Below are 23,519 nucleotides of genomic sequence, written 5' to 3'. Positions count from 1 at the left end.
TTTATAAAATACAATATAACGTCTAATTTGTTTTGTAAAACGTCCAATTTGAAGTAAAAAACCGGTAAAAACGTTTATCGAATTTGATGACCCTACGTCGGGGTGTAGATTGCAGCGAACGGTAGCAATGGCCGGCAAATCATACCGCACGAGTACGTTCATACATCCCACTTCTTGCGTCATCGTGTGATCGCTAATTGCTCTGTGTAAATTAAATTTGGGTCTTTAGATGAGAACGAGATACCATAAAAATTAGGAGGCCGGAGAAAATTGAGTTTTGAGGCCGTTACTATCTACCTTGTAAAAATCTATCAATTAATTTACATTTGTGATATATGTATAATACATATTTATAATTTTTACTACTCACTAAAAATAAAACAAAATTCTTCAGTAATGTCTTCTCTGTCCAAGCGGCCAGACTATGGAATGAATTCTCTCTCCTTGTAAAAATGCACCTTCTCTGATAACTTTTAAGAAACGTCTGAGACATTACTATCTATCATTAAAATCCTAACTGTCCATTAAACCTAATTTCGTAGTTTTTCCTCTACCCCTTTCCTAAACTCCCTTCTTCCTGTGCCTTCCTTATTATCATCAATTTGTTATTTTCATAAATAATTATTATCAAGTAGTTGCTTCATTAAAACAGCTGTAAATTGTAACTTATGATTTTTTTTTCTTTTTCAGCTATGTAAGCTTTCAAACGTTTTAACCCATATCACTAGTCTGTTTTGATTGGTTAGAAGATATTGCTTCTTAGCAATTAATGTACATATTTTAAGACATGGCCGATCCTCACCCCTTGTTTTCTACCCTCATCCAGTTAAAACTTTAATTTTTATATTTGATTACCATCCCTTCGTATCTCCTTTTAAATCAAGAAAAATACAACTTATGTACAATTTGACGAAACTCCACATGACAATAAGTAGAAATTTAGTTACTGGATATAAAAAAATATTTTCACACCTACATTTAGATTCGACGCAATAGTATTGTTGTACTTTCTGTCAAATACACGCGTAATCAATGCTGTAAATTGATGGCACAATGGCAGATCAAAGACGCTTACATAACGAGATGCAGTTTTGTCGTTATGTTTAAACATTAAAAATTTTCATAAAATGTCAAAACAACGGCATTATTTTGTTTTTACGAAATGTCAGTGAAAGTTTTCGTTATTTTATTTATTATTAATTTATTTTTTCGTCTATTTTCAGATGTTGGAATGATTCCTGTAAAAGAGTAAGTACTTAATTTCTTATTTATAGGACCTCAATTATCTAACAATTAATCTTTTGAGAATTTTTTGCACACTTATCTGCGAAAAAAACAATGGTTGAAAATGACTAAAATTCACGTAAAAGATTTTTCATTGGAATTAACGATTAAAACAATATAAATTTATTGCAATATATCTCAGAAAATATAATTTATTACTCATGATCTTGAATCCGGTAGCTTAGATCAATCGTCAGAGTATATTGTTGTTATAATTCCTCAATAATTTTCTTCAAATATACACTTCTAAAATTATTTTATTAATAAGTAAATAGTTATTTAATTGACACCTTATTACATATCGCTCACTCCTTTCAACAACGTCATATATCAAAAATCGACAATTTTCTGTTATGCATGTTTTCGGAATATCCTGAAAATGTTCTATATCCCAGCAAAAGTAGCATATTTTTTACTTAATATTTTCCGCTACAGGGCAGAAAGCGTTGTTTTTGCACTTTGAAGAAAAGGTATTGTTTAATAATTTATTTAAAATATACAAAAAAAATTCAAATGGAGAAAAAACATTCAGGTTTTTCCTAAAAAGATCTGTTGCACAGTGAAAATTTCAATAAGTGGCTTGATAATTATTTTAATACATTTCATTATATTTTTAAACTTTGAAAACGATCTCTTGAAAAATTAAAGTTTTTTTTATATTTGACGTTGTAGAAAAGAGTGAGCGATATATCAATACAAATAACTCTTAAGTGGAGACAAACCCTGAATTTTTAAACAAAGATTTGGACACACTCAAAATGTTTTACATGATCGTTTGTGTATTTTTCAGCAGGGGTACGGACCCCCTGACGTGGCGGCTCGTGGCGGAGCCCCCGGGGTCCCCCGCGACCCCGCGCAGCTCCACCCCGCCGCACCCCACCAAGGGCGACAAGGTCAGGGATGTCAAGCTGACCATCCTCGTGCCCCCGAGATCTAAACTGGGATGCGGGTGAGTTCCTTTCAAGAAAAAAGTTCTTAATTGATTTCATAGATTAGGAAATTATATTGAAAAAATGTTATCATTTTTTGAACTCCTTACCTTTCACTAATTCTTTTCTTTTTAAAACCATCTATTTATTTCTAAGACAATCTTTTTTCAATACATAAATGGTGTTTTAAGGCCTTACTCGCAAACACATAATTTAATTAGCGGCCAGCTGCCGGAGAAGCCACACTTTTTTTATTGTAGAATACATATTGTTCTTTTTGTTTTTTAGAGTATACATATATGGAAACAATTAGATATGCATTTTTAATTTTTTACCTTTCAATAACTCTTTTTTTTCAAAACCGTGTACTTATTTCGAATACAAACTTATTTTTTCAATACAAAAACGGTATTTTAAGAAAAAAAATCAAGTGTTACCTGGGTTTAAAGAAAATTAAGTTGCGGGCTATCGAATATCCCGCCGTACAAATAAAATAAACTAAACATTGATTTTCTGTATTAGGATTTGCAAAGGACCGGACTGGAAACCGGGGATATTTGTGCAGTTTACCAAGGAGAACGGAATAGCGCGAGAGTCCGGTCTGAGGCCAGGTGACCAGATCATGCAGTGCAATGGAATCGACTTCAGGGAAATTCAATTCAGCGACGTGAGTAGCGCCCAATAGAGTATAATATTATCACTCGGGAGGAAAATCTAATTTAACATACTCAACCTATAAAGGATTGTTTAGGACTTCTTTTGTGTTTATAACAGCCGATATAATCAATATTTTCAATTATCATTTTCTTTTGCAAAATTCGCCTTCGTACAAACGTTGTTTTCGTAAGTTGGTAACGAATGACGTAACAGAAACGAATCCACACTACTACTTTTACAACTCTACAAAGCAGATACATAAAGGTGTCCGTTTTTCGTTTTATTAAAATATCTTATGTTGTCTTGTGATTTTTCATATTAATTTATTAGCCATTAATAATACTTCATGAGAATTTTCTATTGTGTTTACGTCTACAACTTAACAATGTAATTTTTATGTTTTCATTTGTTTCTTTGTTTTTACAAAGAAATTCACTTTCGCTATAATTATTATTACTATTTTTAAATATTTTTTAAAGAATAACCCGCATAGCCTCTTCTTTAAGAGGCTTGTCTGCAGGTAGGATAGAAGGATAGGGAAGGTAAATGTTAAAAACACATCTCAAACACCCGGAACAAAGGGAAATAAATCTCCCTTGAATTTATTTAACGATCGGTAGGAATCGAACCCGCGAAGCCAGTTTCGTAGTCGAGCGTCACTACGCCTGTCATTATCATCAAATTTGTTTTTCATTTAACTGACTTTTAAATTTGGATTGGTTGAAAGATATTGCTTACTTCATATGCTGAATAAATTTACCCGGTATATATACATATTCTTAATTCTTGGAAGTTGTATATGTATAGAGTAATATATATCTCAATTACCGTTTTTCTATCACAGTTGGGAGTGCCATCTGTTGAAAAAAATACGAAGTTAAATAGCTTACCCCTTCAGACCATAGGTGAATTTCGAATTTATCTTAACTTAGATGATGTCTGAAGTTTTATTTAAATTTATATGCTTCTTATTGGACTGTTGATTACTAAAAAAAATGATAGTCAATTTTTTTAAAACTCGTTTATGAACTTAGACCTCTAAAAAACGACTTAAATCACTCAAATCAACCTGAGATATTGCTGCAAACTCGCACATGAAGCGACGTATGAATTGTAGTATGATTGTCAATTATAGGTAGAATGCTGAACGTTACACTTTATAAAGTGATCGCTCAAACCAGCCTATTACACGTTGTAAGCCCTTTAAATACCCAGACTTCCATATTATTTTTCATCTTTATTGAGATGTCAAAAGATGATTTTTGCCACCAGGCTGTAAACCTGATGAAGCAGTCGCGTAGACTGGACCTCTGGGTTCGCGCAGGAGCCGGAATGGAGCTGTTCCCTGGAGAGTCCAGCGGGTACAACAGTTCCGCGTCCAGCGCTACCGGCGACCAGAGTCCTTCCAGCGCTGACCACAAGCGCCTGTCCATCGTGAAGGAGGAGACCTTAGACCTGGAAGACAGGTAAACGAAGATGCCAGCTCTCCCACTAATGCAGAAAAAGAAACACGCATAGCAACTATATATTTGGTCTAGTAAAAAGAAATCCATTATTTTTGCATGAAATTGAAGTCTTTATTTACCACAGTTAAAATAATCTAATTTTAGTCAAATATGCACCGTTTTGTTCGATAACTTGTTGCTATTTTAAAGGTAATTTCATTATGCCTCTCTTGTATAAACTCTTGTTCCTATTGGCAAAAAACTGAGACAGTCGATTTTCACAAGCTTCTCTCGATGTCAATTTTATAAATAATCTGTACATTAAAATTAATCACTTGGCAAAGCCCTGATGATAACAATATAATAGAATGTTTCAAAACTCCGTAATGCGTGTTGATAAGGAAGAGAATATATTATATATCCGTGGACTAAGTCCAAAAAAGTCCAAAGAAGGTTTTAAGTGGCATTACACAAATTGAACGAAGAGTGATAAAGAGATGTTATATTACCATACCAAAAAGTTTAACATACTTTTAAGACACAAAAAAGAAATAGTTTCTTAAACAATTTAAAAAATAAAATTACTGGCGTGGAAGCTTACATAGGTGGCTCACAATAGGAATCTTTATATAAAATAAACTAAAAACTTTTAATCAACCGTTGAAATTTTAAATTTTTTTGTTTATATTCCACCTCTCATAATTTCCTCGTGCATTTATTTATATATACTTAAAAAATAAACAAAATATCTACATTGACATAATCCTGTCTGGGGGTATACAGTGTAATACAATACACACTATGGTATAAAGCCGACTGAAAAAATTCAAAAGAAAAATTTACAAAATTAAATTCAGAAATATATGTGTAAAAGTAAAATGTAGAGAAAAAATCTACGTAACATTAAAGAAAAGATGTTAAATTTTAAACAGTGAAGTTTTTTAAAAAAATCATAAAACATAAGAAAATTTAATTGACACCTCGAAACCACCAATTTACATGAATTTAATTTCCAAAAAAAAAAACATTCATACACTGGCACTGGACTTCTCATCGACCTTTTTTGAAAATCGTTATAATTATTTAAAAACCTTCAAATGCATGATATTATTTTTTGGCAGTAGGATATTAATGTACGATTCGATTATTACGACAATGTTATTTTATTTTGGAAACATTCTGTCATTTTGTTTTAGACTAAGCCAACTGGATAAAAGCAGGTACAAAATGAGAACGTGGGAACACAGGAGCTATGACTGGGATAGAACTGCATCCATCAAGGAAAGTGAATCTGAATTTATAGACTACAGTAATGGGCAAAGCAACACAGCCAGAAAATCGGCCCATCACATAACTCCAGAAATGGATAAATCAGCCATGCAGAATAGAACCATCATCAATTTATCAGAAAAGGGAACGACCATACAAAATAGTTACGTTGTTTCTACAATAGACAGCGATAAAATACTAAACGGACATAGATCAACAACTCCTATTTTGGTTAACGACAAAAAAACGGTGGTTGTCGATGTGCATAGGAGTGAAGAGGAATTTAGAGCATTCGGAAGCGAAAATGTTACAAATATTACAACTTGCCATGTGGAAGAAACACAAACCAGTGTCAGAAAAGTGTCTTCCAGTGGAAGTGTGTTGAGTTCGACCAATAGTACGAACAGCAGCCTTTCCAATGCTATATCTCAGGAGTTCCAGAAAAGAGCTGAGGTAATTAATCTTTTTTTTATTTTCTTCTTATTTTTTAAAAATTCTTCTTGGCTTTGTGGCCTGACTTTTCGAGGAATTAGCCGATTTCAATTCCCAGCTGTCAATCCATCTCTTTGATGGTCTGCCCGGGAGCCTTAGCCGTACAAAACAATGCGGTGGAGTCTGAATGCCTCCATTCTCCTTAAATGACATACCATTTTATTCTTTGTTGCCTTCCCTACCTAACGACATCTTCGTTCTCGCATATTTTTATATTTATATATTACTTCTGTTTTAATCTTACATACCTTTGTAATTATTTTACTATTCCCACTGTATTCGATTATGAGGTATAGCGCCATCTTCATTGAAAATAGTTCACTATATGTAATACGCGAAGTAAAAATACTGGATTCGATTTTCCGTTCACTAAACATTATATTGATTTAGGAAACGGCCGCCAGAGGGAGACATTTCTATACGTATACAATATACGAGACTTGAATACATTTTTGCTACCGATAAATTTGATAAGATAGAAATGTGATTTTTAAATGAATCTGTTTTCTTTCAACACAACAATTCTTTTAAATTTAAATGCAACGTTATGCAACATACTCGTATACGAATTTTTCGTTTCTAAATTTCTCTCTTGTATACAATAAAGCAACCCAGGGCCTCATTGATAAATGAATTACTTTCTTCTTTACACTACTGCTACTGCTACTACTACCATCTCGTCGTTTCGCTGCATGGGTAGGCAGAGAGGATGGAATGCCACATTCGTCTATCCTGACATACTCTCCTAGCTTTTTTCACTACCATACATCGGTAGTGCAATGGCAAAGGGGTATATCTGTCAATCATTTTCTAAATTTGTTACACGAAATGTCTAAAATAGTGTATTCCATAATCTGGCAAAAGGACATAGCTGTAGTTGCAATATTTATTTAGTTTTATTGAGATAATATAAACATATAAAAATACGTAAAACAAATGAGTTATTTAATTTCACTAGTTTGTTTTTGCTCTCCTGTAAAATTTGGTCTGAGACAGATATACCCCTTTGCCTTTACACTACCGACATATGGTCATACATGCTCCTATGTTACGTTGATTTTTTGACACGACCAGATTTTAGATATACAAATTCTCACGCTTGTTCCAGACATTCCTCAAGAACAATAATATATTCTGTTACATCTTTCTATTTTTTAAACATCTATGGCTTAACTTCATTCCATATACTTTATTTGCCACTTTTTTCTCTTCACAGCGAATGAAGAATGCTAACTTCAATGTTACTCAAATAGAAGAGATGAGAAAGAACAAAATGATGAAGGATGTGGACGACGAGAAGAAACAGAAGCATGACGCGCTGATGGACGAGTTCAAGAAGGCGCACCGGAGGATGTTCTCCAGCAATGCTGGGGAGGAGAAGGAAAAGTCGGAGCTTTCAAATAGTTCGGACGTATCCGAGAAGAACCAGGAAATGCCCAGGTCGACTGGCTCCACGATTAGCTTTGCCGCATCGGTAAGAAAATTTTAAACTTAATCTTAATTAATTCATTTGATCAATAATTGAAATTCATCACCAATAAGGGGGAACTCGCAATCTTCAAAACAATCGGATTTAAAAAAAAATGTTATGCCAAAAATAAAACGTATCTCTGTCGTAAATCGTGTTTTTAATTTTTTTCAATAAAATTTATCACAAAAATAAAACGAATTGTTATTAAAAATTTGATAATTTTTTTTCCAAAAATCAAACATCACTTTTCTAATTTCTTGTTATTGGAGCCAAATTACTCGTAATTGACGCAATGTGTGCTATTGTGCTAACACCGCAAATACATGTATCCTATATATTGTATTTACCCAGGATTAAATCTTGTATCCGTTATCAGCAAGATTTAAAATGCAATAAGGTAACGATTACTTTGATAATACGTAGCTTACTTTGATTTGATACCATCTAGAATGTTAATATAATGGAAATGAAAATTCTTAAAATGAATGCTTCATTTATTCAGATCAAATCTAAATTTTAATCGACTTTTAATATTTCGGCGATGAAATCGATGCACTTGAATTTTTCCACAGCTGCTTTTAACGTGTCAATGTGCGATACATTATCTTACGCGCTTTTATCTGAATTTAAAAAGAAAACAACACAATGCACATTACTCATTAATTTGACATTAATTTTAACTAAAAAGGTGACTCGCCTTTTTCATCTTTGACCCCTAATCGCATCCAGACGGTGCATATGGCACCGCCGCAGATCGACGTGGGATTCGTGGTCATTTCAGCAACAAGTTTTCGATTTCAAGTTTTGCGATTCTGATTTTTGCGGTCGAATCAACCGATGACGCCAAACTTGATGACGTCGAAAATTGGTAGTTTTCTTGGAATTAAATTAGTGATACTTTAACCCTCTATCTCTCCTTTATTTCTGTACAGAATTCAACAAAAATTGTAGTGACGGTCTTGCGAATATTATTATTAATTTATTAAATAAACAACCCACTGTGAAAGGGTATTAAAAACTAATATGGAGGAATAATGATGAAATTCGTGAGTTAACACTATTATTTATTGGCTATAAGTATACAGTGTTTCATTTGGCGATAACTTTGTGTAATAAACATGATGATTTAAATATAAAAATAAAACACTTGTATTAAGACCACTTGTGAGTTTGTTTATGCAAACACGACTAGTTTCGAGAATCACATATCGCTCACTACTTTCAACAACGTTATATATCAAAAATCGTAAATTTTCAGTATGTCTAGAAGATACAAAAATTTGGGTAGTGTGGTTTTGAATCAATCAATGTTAATTTAATAAATCTAAAGTGATCGCTTAAACCAGCCTATGACGGTCGTAAGCCCCGTAAATGCCCAGACGTCCATATTCTTCTTCATCTATGTTGAGATGTCAAAAACTATTTTACTACTGAATAATAATATTAAGTGTTTGCACAACGCCTTTAACACGCATTTTTTTATTATTATTTATATATATTTATGTATTGGTGTTTTCAACATTTCTATTAAAGCGGTCTAATAATGTCAGTCGGAGATTAATCGCTAGAATTTATTAATATATTCAGGTGGTAACGCTTTTGTTATTTCAGAGGTCGAGCGTGGGTTCAATGTTTCCAATGCAGAGACGTGTCATTAATATTTTGATCGTATTTCACTCTCGTTGTTATTTGTTCAATTTCGCATAACGTGATTTAATTCATGTCGAATATTAAGCCTTCTCTTTTTGGAGAATCAAGCACCTAATAAATAAATAATTGAAGGAAAAAAACAACATCTCTAGATTTTTCTAATGCTTTTTTATAAATTTTGCATTCATTGCTTTTATTAAATCCAAAAAATGTAATAAGTCAATGTAGATAAGTTTTAATTATTATCATTACAATCAAATATTTTTTGTTACTTTTTATTTTTTATTTTTTAAAGAGAAATATGTTTTTTTTTAATCATTTTTAAAAATTATACATATCAATTTTTAACTCTATTCCGTCTTACCCTCAAACGTACCCAATAGTGCGAAGGGCACTGCATCAATTTGATGCAATGTTAAGTTGATCGTTACTTATTGGAAGGTATGATGATAATTTAATGCTTCAGATATAAGTCCAGGGTAACATTAAATAAATAATTGTTTATTTAATATTACCCTGTTATTTTATTTTTACTTATTTTAATTTATTCGCCCCTGGGAATCGAACTCGGATTCTCCAGTGTGGTAGCCAAACGCGATAACCACGTATACGAAAACGAGTAAAAACTAAGAAAAAGGTAACTGAAAAATATTTCAAAAGTAGAACAGTGAATATATCAAGGCCTTACTCGCAATAATACAATTCATTAAACGTCCGGCTGCGCTGAGACCCGGCGTCACTTCACGCCCATTTAAAAAAAAAATATTTCTATACTTTTTCTATCTTTTAAAGACAAACTAATTTTTAACCCAAAAATGTTTTTTTATGACAAAAATCTATTACGTCAGATGTTACCTGGCTTTAAAGAAAATTAAGTTGAGGTTTATCGTATGTTGGGCCTTAAATATATGCCGATGAATATAAATCTGGGTACGTTTTGTTGTATTTTATCGCGTAGGCTCGTGGGATCATGATACGCCATTAGTTTAACTAGGCGTTACCTTTTTGGTAACACCGATCCGACATTAATGCAAATTTGTTACAATTAATGAAACACAATTTTGATGTGACATTTCGCAACGTAATTCAAATGAAATGTCAAGATTATCTAAGACGATAATATATGTTAACGTGTCTTTTATTATGGAAAATTACAAATTTAATTTATCAGTAATGGATCAATCTCTTTTGTATTTACAAATGATTTTTCTTGGATGTCCGAAATTCAAAAGGTGATTAAATTCGTCTTCGTAATCCCGTAAAAAAACTTTTTTTCTTTGTTTTTAAGTAGTGGTTAGTATTTTTATAATTGCTTTAAAAAATCTCCAATTTTTAAAATACAACAATTCCCATATTGCATATTATGTTGGTTAATACAGCATCAAAAATAGAATATTTTTATAAATCAGGAATAATATTTTAAGTATATCAAATATTTACAGCGAAATTTTGCGATTTTAATGATTTTACTAGAAATAAATTACATTAATTTAATTTAATTTAAAGCTCTCTTTCTCTCTGGATTAATTATATCTTTCGTCTCTCTCGTGTAACAAAATGTGCCTAATAAACGTGACGCGTCCTTGAAAATTCACTCTCAATTCTCGTCCAATTATCGATTTTCAAATCTCCGCCAAAGAAGTTTCATATAAAAAATGTTTCGAAAATTCGCTTCAACTGGCCTGGGCCCTCCCATTATTTGAACGAAATCCACCACCTCTTAAAGCCGGTACTAATTTCGAGTACTCATATATATTTTTTTAGCTGTTTATAGTATAGAGCTCGGGTGTTTGGCCTCAGTGAGGGTGATTTCCTAATGGGGTTGAGGTCCCCTAGTAGAGTAACTAACCTTCCTGCTGCTGTCACCCTGGTCATAGAACATGCTGGTGGATTGTACACAGTAGTTAGTATTGACTTAAATGCCCCGCTGACAGCGATAGGGACTTTAAAAGCACGAGTAACATTTGTTTATCTCTAACCGCGAAAAACTTAGCAACATTGATTAAATACCGACAAGATATTTTTAAAAAAAAACAAAAAGAAAAAAGTTTTTTTATGGGTGGGTCCGAATGCAAACTAAGAGTTTCTGTAACGGTCCTGGGAATGTGGTGAGAGGTTTCAGAGTATCCCAAAGGGCTTTCTTCGAATTTGAAAAGAAGTAATGAATGCGTTAGAAAGGAAACAAGTTGTATATATAATATATAAAAGAAAGTAAAGGTTTATCTAAAACACGAAAACTTTTTCTAACGTTAACCGGTCTAAACAACCTGTTACTTGTCACAACTTATTGTCACTGCTGGACTTTCGAATGTATGTAAAGGGTCCGCCATCTAAAGTTTTTTTTTTCAACTAGTGCTTATTTCGTGAATGGTAACACTTAGCTCATGTCTGATTTGACAGATAATTAGTTTTATTCTTCCGCTGAGCGAATATGGTTATGTGTATACGCTTGAACAACGCTGGGAAATATTGCGACATTACTTTGAAAATCATGGTAATGTTGCAGAATGTGTGCGAAAATTGCGTACGGTTTTTGGAAGAAGAGAAGCACCGTCAGCTCCGTATGTTCGTTATCTTGTGAAAAAAGTGAAAGAAACTGGCATCCTCATCGATAAACCAAAGCGTGAAAAGCCAAAAACAGTGCGTACACCCGAGAATATCGATGTTGTGGCAGAAAGTGTGCGTGAAGCGCCATCAACATCAATTCACCGTCGTTCTCAACAATTTGAACGGATTTTTGTTCACAAAAATTGAAGAGGAGGATATTGGCAACATTTGGTTTCAACAGGACGGCGCTACGTGCCACACAGCCGAAGCTACACTCGATGTTTTGCGCCCTTTTTTCAAAAAAAAAAAGTTATTTGGCGGACCCTATACAATATTTCCAAACGAAGAAAGGAACATATCTAGACAAGCGATTTTATCTTAAAATTTGATTTGTTACACAACACGTAGTACATTAATTAAACATCGAAATTAGATTAACTCATTCGAATATTTCATTACCTTTGCAAACTTGATTTCTTAATGTTGTACCACGAATACTGGAACATAACGTTGACGTAAAAACGTGACGACGAATATCAAATCTTTACAATTTGACATCTAACATAGCTGAAGAAGAATACGTAAGTACTGGGTATAACTTTTCAAAGGCTGGTTAAACTATAACTTTCCACACTACCATATAATGAAATAACCAAAGGGTTATTTCAGACTTGCACTTTTTCCTCATTTCGCCTTTTCCATCGTCCATTGTTTTGGGCCACATTCGTCTGAGTAATCGTATTTTGCATTCATAATTTCCTTCTTTAAATACTTAAATCCTTAACGAGTACCTACAAGTATGAAGTAAACATGTAATTTACAACATTTTGAGTATCTCCAAATACTTCAACATGTTGAGATGTCAAAAAAATGTGTTAAAAAATAACTCCTAATTTTAGATAATCCAGATCTGTGAACAAGTATTTGAACACACTCAAAATTTTGTTAAGATTGGTCAAATTATAAGCTAAAATAAAAAATAAAAAAATGATGTTTTTAGCGTTTCTCGAGTATTTGAATATATAATCCAGGATTCGGACCTCTCATAAAAATGAATGAATTTCTGCTTGATAAAAAGAGTCTCTTATCCCACCATAGGTGTCTCTAGTGAAATTCTAGTGAATACAAAAACTACGTCGAATTTCATCAATATATCTAGAAGTTCCAAGAATTTGAGTAGTGTGGTTGTCAATCATTGGTAGAATTGGTGAATGTTACACGTGTGTAAAGTGATCACTTAAATCAGCCTATGTCATAAGTCTCGTAAATACCCATGCTTATTCTCCTTCGTCTATGTTGAGATGTCAAAAAAAGTGAAGAATGTATATACTTTTTAATTGTACAAAATGTTGCTCAGTTTTTAACGGCAGAATTTTCCAGTGTTGATTTAATTATGAGAAACAGTCGATCATTCCATGGGAAATGCGGTGAAAGTGAGAGATATAGAGATGGCGACGCAGAAAACAATCGCCTATTATGAGAACACGTCAGTTAGAAATGTATTTAATAAATTAAGACAATTGATCGCTACTATATTATTTGTTCCCATTTTCTCCATATGTGAAATGTGAGCGATTTTCTTTTCTCGCGCTTCAAAGGAAACAAAAGGTACAATAATTCGAACGTATTTTTGGAAGATTTCAAACGAATAATTGACTTGTGTCGCAAACAAAGGTTAATGATGCGATTTCGTATTTAATGTATGTAATTTTTTGTAAGGAAACTAATGTGAGACTTTAAAAATGTAATAAGCAAAATTATATTATTTATCGATTCGGCATTAACTTTGTAGAATGACATGTTGATTATTAAAAAAATAAACACTTTTGTAATACCATTTAATAAGTTTTATTTCATTAGACATGACTAGTTTCGAAAACTACAAATGTTTTCGTATTAAAAAAATTATTAGTATTTTTACAAAGAGTCCCGTCCCTTAATCCCCCCCCCCTTTATTTATTAACCTACCAACCTCTATATTTACCTAAATTTATATTTTTTCGTTAGTTTTACTTTTCACCTGTAGATGAAAACATCTTTAGTTTTCGAAAATAGTCGTGTATAATGAAATAAAACTCATTAAGTGGTATTACACAAGTGTTCCATTTAAATTTATGTTAGGAATGTATGTATATAGAAATTTATGCTAGGAATGTATTTATGTATTTCTTTAGAGAGTATTCAATCTATGTTTATCTTCTTTTAATCTAACTAACTTTTACAAATATTAAAATCTGGGCATGTACGACGCTTACGAATTGTCATCGGCTGCCTTAAGTGATCACTTTGTACTCTTACGCAGCGTTAACATTTCTGCTCTTGCTTTTCAAATATCCATACCATTTGAATTTTTAGAAGCTTTAGATAAGAAATATCCAAGTAAGTACTCAATGCGAATTTAAATCAAAATTCAGCGAGATCGTTGTGAAGTAAAAATAGTTGTATTTTTCATATTTGATGAGCTAACGATCTGTCATTGTCTGATTGAAGTGATTACTATTTTTTTGTAATGCGTTTAAAGTGTGTGAAATAAATTAGAAATAATCTCACATATCGCTCACTCCTTTCAAGAACGTCATAAATCAAAAATCGTCAATTTTCAGTCGTCCCATGTTTTCGGAATACTCAGATAATGTACTATATTCCAGCAAAAGAGGCATATTTTTAGCTTAATACTGACCCGCTACAGGGCAGAAAGTGTTGTTTATGCATTTTGAAGAAAATGTATTGTTTCATATTTTTTTAAAATAAAGTAAATATTTTTCAAATGGAGAAAAAACCTTCATGTTTTACTTAAAAAGATATGTTGCACAGTAAAAAGTTCAATAAGTGGCTTGATATTTATTTTTACTACATTGCATTATATTTTTTAACTTTAAAAACGCTTTCCTAAAAAATCAAGTTTTTTGATTTATGACGTTCTTGAAAGGAGTGAGCCTTATGAAGATTCCATGTCCGATTATTATGCTTAACATTTATATATTAAGATGGCAGCACTAAATCTTGCATCTTAAAATGTAAATCGTTTCTCTAAACCAAAAAAATATATGGATAATTTGAGTAAAATGGTTGTCAATAATGGGCAGCACGATGAATATTAACTTTGTTATTAACCTTTAATAACCTTTGATGACACGTCAATAAAAATATATTATTATTTATTTTTTAAAAAGTGACAATATTTTTAGAAATCTTCGAGGCATCTAGATTCTAGATGATATGAGAAACAACTGAATAACCGTTTTATTGTCAATTAGACTAAACGAGTAGAATGAATTATAATATTTGATCTTTGGCCTTATGAATATACGTAGGCAGTAAGGTCATTATTTATAACTTTATTGCTTTAAAAAAATCTGTCTACGTATTGTATGTGCGCGTCAAGAGAAAAATAGGTCATTAATTAAGAGTATGTATTACTTATGTAGTGAATTTGCGTATTATAATATTATAAATTGTTAGTATATATTATCTCAACTATTACATGTCCGCCTCCGTAGTGTAATGGTCAGCACGCTCGGCTACCATTCTGGAGGTCCCGGGTTCGATTCCCAGGGGGGGTCAAATAAATATAAGTGATTTTTTCACTGTAATATTTATTCAATATTACCCTGGACTGGTACCTGAAGCGGAGGGCTGATCGCCTTTCCTTCATGTGTAAACGATCAAGATAACACTGCATTTATATGAAGCAGTGCCCTATGCACCACTGGGGTGCGGATAATGGTTTTATTATTATTATTATTATTATATGTATTCAATATTACCCTGGACTGGTAGCTGTAGCGGAGCGCTGATCACCTTTCCTTCACGTGTTAACGATCAAAAAAATACTGCGTTCATATGATGCAGTGCCCTATGCACCATTTAGTGCTGATAAGGGTTGAAAGAAGAATCTGAAATAATAAAATGAAAAGAATTTACGTAATACTCGCGCTTAACTGAAACTAAATAACCAACTTTCACTCCGCTTCCTAGCAGGGGTAGTCAGAGAAAAAAAAAACGCCACACCAATGTCTTTGCAAACATTCCTCGCCTCTAGCACATTCATGCATCTCCTCATACATACCCGCCGATTTTTCTGACTTCTGACCTAACCGCTTTCGAATACTTGAAATTTATGCCTCAATCGAGTTTTCCTTAGTCTTCCTCTGACCCTATTTCCAACTACATTCGCGTCATAAATTTGTTTTACCGTTCCTTTCTCCCTCATACGTTTCATGTCTCTAAACCTTCTAAACACAACATTCCTAATGTTATCCTTAGCCTTTTATCGTTTCCGAACATCTATCATACATCGTTTTGCCACACATTAGTCTGCGTATTTAGACTTCATTCCGTCTACTTTCATCCTTCTTGCGTTGGTACCAGGACATTGTAATCTGCCAGTTCAGCTTTCTGTGCGAGTCTTTTATTTATTATTACTGATTTCAGAGCACCATTCACTCTCCTTTCAGTATATTTATCAATCTTTACATTCCTAGAAAACATTTTTTTCATTCATTCAAACCCTTATCTGCACCTTAATGGTGCATAGGGCACTGCATCATATAAATGCAGCGTTATCTTGATCGTTAACACATGAAGGAAAGGTGATCCGCCCTCCGCTCCCGGTACCAGTCCAAGGTAATATTGAATAAATATGAGAGTGAAAAATTCACTTATATTTATTTGACCCCCCTGGGAATCGAACCCGGGACCTCTTGTACGGTAATTGAGCGTGCTGACCATTACACTACGGAGGCGGACAGAAAACATACTTCCCAAATATTGGAAATCATCCACCCCAGTATTTTACACCCTGATCTACATTTATATATGTAAATAGAGATAGTTGATGAAATTATTAAAATGAAATACTAGTGGGCCTGTATTGTTACTAGTAAATTAGACTCGTATGATGTGAAATACCTACGTGGATCAATTTTAATCAATTGTCCTTGATTAGCGGCATTATCAAAGGAATTGTCGGATTTCCGTTTGATGATGAAACCGCAATAATATAATTTTTTTATCGATAATACTATCGACTGCAAATCTGAGAGTGCTATCAAAAGAAAATTGGCGGGTTCTTCAGCTTTAGTTTAGATGTAGGGGATGTATTTTTCATAGATTTATTTAACTTTTTGTCCGCCTCTGTAGTGCAATAGTCACGCTCGGCGATTGTTTGTTTTGCGTGTATTTTTTGGTAAACAAGGTGATCCAATTAAAAACACGATTTAAATAACGACATTTTATAAAGCTGTCGTTACTTAACGCGGTGTTCGGATTCGATAATTTAAAGCTATGCACGCCAATCAGTGCACAAATTTGGTTGCGTATCGCGTATTTCTAGCTGCTAATATATTTCACAAGTTGACATCAAAAACTTAAGTTGAAAGAAAACATTATTCGAGTAAAAGTAACGATTACCATCCCAATCCAGTTTTCTATGTATTAAAAAAAAAAACAACAGATGTTTTCGTCTGCAGGTAAAAAGAAAAACTTTTTTTGTTCACCTGTAAATGTAGTAATACCTGTAATAGTTTTCGAAACTAGTCGCGAGTCATGAAATAAAACTCATTAAGTGGCATTATAAAATCGTTTAATTTTATTAAATAATCAACGTTTCTTTCCACAAAGTTAATGCCGAATCAATAAATAACATGAATATTCTAACGTTTCCATTATTTTTGCGTCAGACAAAGTGACATTTCAAACAGCAACAAACATATTATCTTGTAATCCACATTGTTATCATTTGTTTGATTCTTAAAAATTAAAGCGAATATTCCATTTAAACGCGCATTCCTTGATTATAATATTATCTTTAAGTTCTATTCCGCTGTATATTTTTTTAAAAGAAAATTGATGTCAATCGATAAAAACTTAAAATTATGAGATTATTTCCTAATGATAAACGTTACTTGAAAAATTACGTTCTTAAATGTATTGTTTATTGTACAGCATAACATTTATCGATAAAGTAAAAAATTAGTCATTTTTACAATACTTATTTCTTATATGTTAACTTATTAATCTGTTACTCTTACGAAGTTTATATAGTATCTTTTCATTCAGTATATTCACAAAGTATTTTGAATTAACCGTGAAGGGTAAAATTTCATCAACTAAGGAAACGTATTTCTGATTGTTCATGTTTTTCAAGAAAAGTAACGAAAAGAAAATGTAACATGAATCCAATATCATTATTAATGATTTTACAAAATAATAATAAATAATTATTTTGGGTATGGTACATTAACTGCGTCTTCCTTCTTCTTTTGAAAAAACTTTCTAAGTTTTTTTTAAATGACATGTTTTATGTTTCACTTGAATTTCCTTAAGGCAATCTATACGATAATTTTCCACCTGGTTACATTTTGGCATCAAACGACATAGTTACGGAGCATTTGCCGCTGTTACAAAATAATGTCAACCTCCGGCAAGCAGAATCCAACTTTCCTCGGACGGTATTTAATTTGGTTGAACAAATCGGGGATTTGAGACATTGTTTATTCCGCGCCGGCGCTTCTAGACTCCGCCGTAATCAGTGAGATAAGGACCCCTTCCCCCGCCGCCATTTCCAATTATAATAATATGTACTTTGTAACAGGTGGGTACTGCGGTGAACAGTTCGCTCGGCAGATTTTCATTTCTGATCGCAGTCTTTTCCCGCCATCCGATCGCGTCGGACGTCGATAATTTTCATTTTCTCTTCGAGCGTAAATTTCCGATCCTCGTGTAAAATTTCCACACTTTAAAGAAAGCATTCAATCACATTTGTTACACTCGATTGTGGCCTGCCATGTTAATTGCCCGTTTGAACTTCCTAGATGTTTATTGGCGGTGATGCGAGGAATAAATATCCGTTACTCCAATCACCGTAGGTTCTGCGTTCATCTCGAGTTGGAGCAGTGTGTGGAAGTGTACCCGTTACTTTATGTGAACTGATTGAAACACTTTCGTTGAAGAACGAGTTAGAAGTTAGTGATAGTGTAATCTCCAGTCTCCAGTATGGGAGGCAGAACTAAGCCACTGGTCATCGTTCAGGCGTACGAAGTAAGAATACATTTTGCTCGATATCTGCTTCTGTATCGTAATAAAATCATCTTTTATTTTAGATTGTATCGCGGAATAATGTTGTAATTATTGCGATAACATGATATAATTAGTTTCGAAATATCGATACGATATTAATAATAGTTTGACAAGAAAGATAAAACCACGTAAAATAATATGAATTTGAAAATACGCTTACATATTGATGATTGTAATAAAATATATACTATTTAATTACGCAAACAGATACTACCCACGTATTGACAATATTATATTATATATACGAGTAAATAAATTCGTAATTCTTTTTTTTTAAACAACTTTTATATTTATTGATGTAGACACAACTAGTTTCGAAAACTAAGGATACTCTTATTAACATGAAGAAATACAAAGTGCAGCTTGTTTTTTTACCTGCTAAAGAGAACATGTATAGTTCTCAAAACTAGTTGTGTTTGCAATAAAAAACTTGAAAGTGGGCTTAAATAGTACGCAGAGGTATACAAAAATCAAGATATGGTAAATAATAGATTTCTCAACAGAGATAAAGCATATTTTTATACGAAGGGAATATATAAATTTTCACCTACGATGAGAAGGGGAAAGCTATTCACTTCACAAAATTATCAACATACAGCTTTCCAAGTGTGATATGAAAGCGGTATTTGAAATGTACCATACATACAACTTCCAAGAATCCAGGCAGTATGGATGTTCAAAATTGAGCAGATTTGTAAAAGTTACACAGTGTATAAGATCACTTAAGTCAGCTAATGACAACTTGTAAACCCTGTTAATGTCTAGATTTCCAACATTTGTATAATAATCTTACGTCTCTGCTAAGACATTTATTATTTTACTTAATATATGGCCCTCTGGTTTTAAATTCATCTAGTGTTTGAGTAAAATAAAATAAAAATAATAATAATTGTAATTGAACACATTAAAATGGTCGGAAATACATTTAAGGCAAGTTACTTCAATCGAGTAGAATTTGTTATTAAATTATTTCGTTGTATTGGTATAATAGTACACCGATTGTGTAAATTGAAGTGCGTTAAAGGTTCCATATAGCGTCGCTAACCTGACTTACTGCAGTACCTGACATTTTTTGCGTAATTTAGTTCAACTTTTACTCTCATAAGAAATCACCTCCCAGCAAAGCACGCAAATCACAATTAACGCACTTTATGGAAACAAATATTTATTTATTTCATCATATACATAATTACAAATAACAATAATGTGCCTTCGCTGAGTTTTCCCGTCCCGAGAGCACAACAATATTTATTCATGAAACTAAACGAAAGAAAATTGTTTATGACATGCAATCAAATACAAAATGGCCGAATATGCTATCTATTTTAATCTTTATTTAATTCGGACAGTGTCTGGATTCAATACTTTTATACACCGAATGCAAAAACTCAGCAATGATTTCGCGGACCATATCGATAATATGTTCCTTCCTAACTTTAAAGCAATAATAATTACAATTTTCCAGGCTAATGCAGAATTCCTTTATTCTTATATGTTCATCCTTCTTTAGATAAGTGCTTTTCGAACCAATAATATACTTAAAAAGAGAAAACATATTATTTTATCATAAAGTATGTAATATACCTAATATATTATACGTCCGTCAGTAAAAGAAAAAAATATGTTTTCCAATTCCATTTGCCATGTCTAAATTGAAGACAAAATGCATATTAGATTTAAAAATTATTAGACTAGTACTTGCATAATTTACATTTCACATAGTATAGTGGTTATAACGGCTAACAAAAAATACCCTCCTGTTAAATTGGCGCAAACGGAGGTACGACAGTTAGGCTATTGACTATATTACATACAGTGAAATGGTGTATGTAACTACATCTAAATACATAGCTGTATAAATAACAATACGCTTTTTAGCACGTACGGATATTTCAACGAACAAAGGAAAATACATAACATAAAAAAGTATGATAAGAACAAGCATTAATTTTTTTTTTATAACACACATTTCCATATTTCTTTTCATATTTTCATATTTCTTTCATAATTATAACATACTCCACAGAATCCTGGTACCAGGCCAGGTAATGTACGAAAGTAAAGCGTGGAGTTGGCAAAAGAATGATAAAAGCAGTCGGAATGCGATCTCTCAGACGAATGTGTAGCAAAAAGATGCATGAGGATATTCAAATGGTTAAATAAGGAATGATTGCAAGACTGAGACAAGCATTTTCGACAAAGATTAAGAAAGGTGTGTCGAGATGGTTTGGGCATGCAGAACGAATGATGAGGAAATAACAGTTAAACAAATTTGTGAGGCGAGTGTAGTAAGAAATAGGAGCAGAGGAAGGCCGAGAAAAACTTGGCGTGATCAAGTATTTCAAAGTGGTAAGGTGAGGAGGAGTCGGAATAATCGTCGGGTATGTTTAAGGAGATGCGTGAATGTGGAAGAGGCGAAGAACGTTTGCAAAAACAAATTGGTGTGGCGTTCTATTCTCTCTGCCTACCCCTGCGGAGAAGCAACGTTGGTAAAATTTGTCTAAAATCTCGTGGATTAAAGAGTAAAATATGATATACATATATATAGTATATTTATGTCTACATACAGTTTATGTAGTGAATCTACTTCAACTTCCGCCGTCATTCAGTTGCTTTGAATTTGAAATTGCTTGAAACATTGCTTGCATGAGAACTAATTATACGAGATTCACTATCAAGTTTTACTGCAATTAAGTATCTACTTGCCTTTCTTTATACCTGCAACCTTGTTCAAGATCATTAAAAGTAAATGTAAAATCCAATGGGATTCCTCATTACTCGGAGTCCCAATTATCGGCTTGTCAGACTGGTAAGATTTTCTAATGAATAAATATATAAACACTAAGACCTCACTTAGCGTCGTAGATACATTCCAAAATATCGCGACGCAAATTGAAACAACGCAAAGTGAATTGCTATTTTCCATTGGAAAGCATATAAACATCAAAGATAGCGAAAACCAATCTTGATTCAGTAACGACGCAAAGCGAGGTCTGAGTGTATATGTATATTTATATATATATATATATATATATATATATATATATATATATATATATATATATATATATATATATATATATATATATATATATATATATATATATATATATATATATATATATATATATATATATATATATATATATATATATATATATATATACATTCCAAAATATCGCGACGCAAATTGAAACAACGCAAAGTGAATTGCTATTTTCCATTGGAAAGCATATAAACATCAAAGATAGCGAAAACCAATCTTGATTCAGTAACGACGCAAAGCGAGGTCTGAGTGTATATGTATATTTATATATATATATATATATATATATATATATATATATATATATATATATATATATATATATATATATATATATATATATATATATATATAATATATATATATATATATATATATATATATATATATATATATATATATATATATATATACAACGTAAAGAAAGTTCCGCAAGTATGGGTATTTACAGGGTTTACAAAATGTCATAGGCTGGTTTTAGTTATCACGTGTAACATTCTATCCGTGATTGAGAACTACGTTACTCAAATATTTGATGTTGTATATCTGTAAATCTTTCAATTGACTCGTTCTTTCACGTGTGAGTTCTCGGCACCATCTAGCATATAGTTAAGTAAACTTATATATGTATAGCTTTTTTGTCAATTTTTTCCACATATAATATACTGTATATGATATACATGACTTATTTTCCTGTAGGTTATAATTATTCTGACGGAATCAAATGAAATTCTCAATATTGTATTTGCATTTTATTAGAATAAATTGTCAAATTCTAGAATATCTACGATAATTATACTGTAGTATTTTATCTTTTTTAAAAGTGAAATTCCAGAAAAATGTGGTTTGTCTTTGAAAATGTTTTGAATTAAAACTAGATTTATCATTTTTTAATATATAAATTATTGCAGATTAAATTATACAAAGATAAAATATCTATCTCTGCTTATTTTTTTCATTTATCTACCCACGGATTGACGTGAATCCTGTAAATTGATTAAAATTGTATTGTTTTTTCACACTTAAGTTATTTTCATACTAATACCAAGTTATATAACAATATGCCCGCATCAAAATACGATAAAATAGTGGTTTTCCAATAGAGTAAAATATTCATATGAAAGAACTTATCCATTTCATTTTAACGAGTTTGAAATGTGTATTTTAATTTACCGACTATGCGGGAAATCATTTACGCCTTTGTTCATATGAAATACACTGAGTACTAAAAAATCAATAAAAACATACCTTTCGCAATACGCAAATATAAAATATGCCTTATGTTTGTCCCTGTAACTGAATGCTTCACTTTTTTATTTTTAAACAAGTATACCATCCTAAAAATATCGGTGTTTATAAACACATTGAGTACCTACTCTGAAAATCTCCGGTCTGACACATATATGGCAAAACTGTTTCTATTTCTATAGTACCAACTGTAAGTTTTGAAAAATTACAGGTCAATCAGTTTAAAGGTTTTTTTTTGTTGGTTGCCATAGAAAATTTTCCTTGCCTACTATGCACAAAGATTTATATAATTTTTACTATATAAGGTAAGTGTCTATAAAACTGACCTAGCCCCTATTGCTGACCTATTTCAAAGAAACAACAGATAATAAGACACTGGTTCAATTATGACTAATTTTTAA

At 32.1% G+C, this 23,519-nt stretch overlaps 1 protein-coding gene across 2 annotated transcripts in view; it reads left to right on the top strand.

Moving 5' to 3' along the window:
• Positions 1 to 23,519, top strand: part of LOC148312203 (uncharacterized) — a 111,806-nt gene that overhangs the window by 68,854 nt on the left and 19,433 nt on the right. For both annotated transcript variants that reach the window (XM_088277731.1, XM_088277729.1), the window contains exons 4-9: positions 1,224 to 1,248; positions 2,075 to 2,233; positions 2,736 to 2,880; positions 4,143 to 4,336; positions 5,512 to 6,037; positions 7,293 to 7,550. In XM_088277731.1, coding sequence (XP_088133857.1) covers positions 1,224 to 1,248; positions 2,075 to 2,233; positions 2,736 to 2,880; positions 4,143 to 4,336; positions 5,512 to 6,037; positions 7,293 to 7,550 — 1,307 coding nt within the window. The remainder of the gene's footprint in view (positions 1 to 1,223; positions 1,249 to 2,074; positions 2,234 to 2,735; positions 2,881 to 4,142; positions 4,337 to 5,511; positions 6,038 to 7,292; positions 7,551 to 23,519) is intronic.

The sequence above is a fragment of the Brachycentrus maculatus genome, unplaced genomic scaffold (assembly GCF_059751285.1).
Source record: "Brachycentrus maculatus isolate JH-2025_06_01 unplaced genomic scaffold, ASM5975128v1 h1tg000049l, whole genome shotgun sequence".
NCBI classification, from domain to species: domain Eukaryota; kingdom Metazoa; phylum Arthropoda; class Insecta; order Trichoptera; family Brachycentridae; genus Brachycentrus; species Brachycentrus maculatus.
This window is presented reverse-complemented; position numbering and strand designations above follow the sequence as displayed.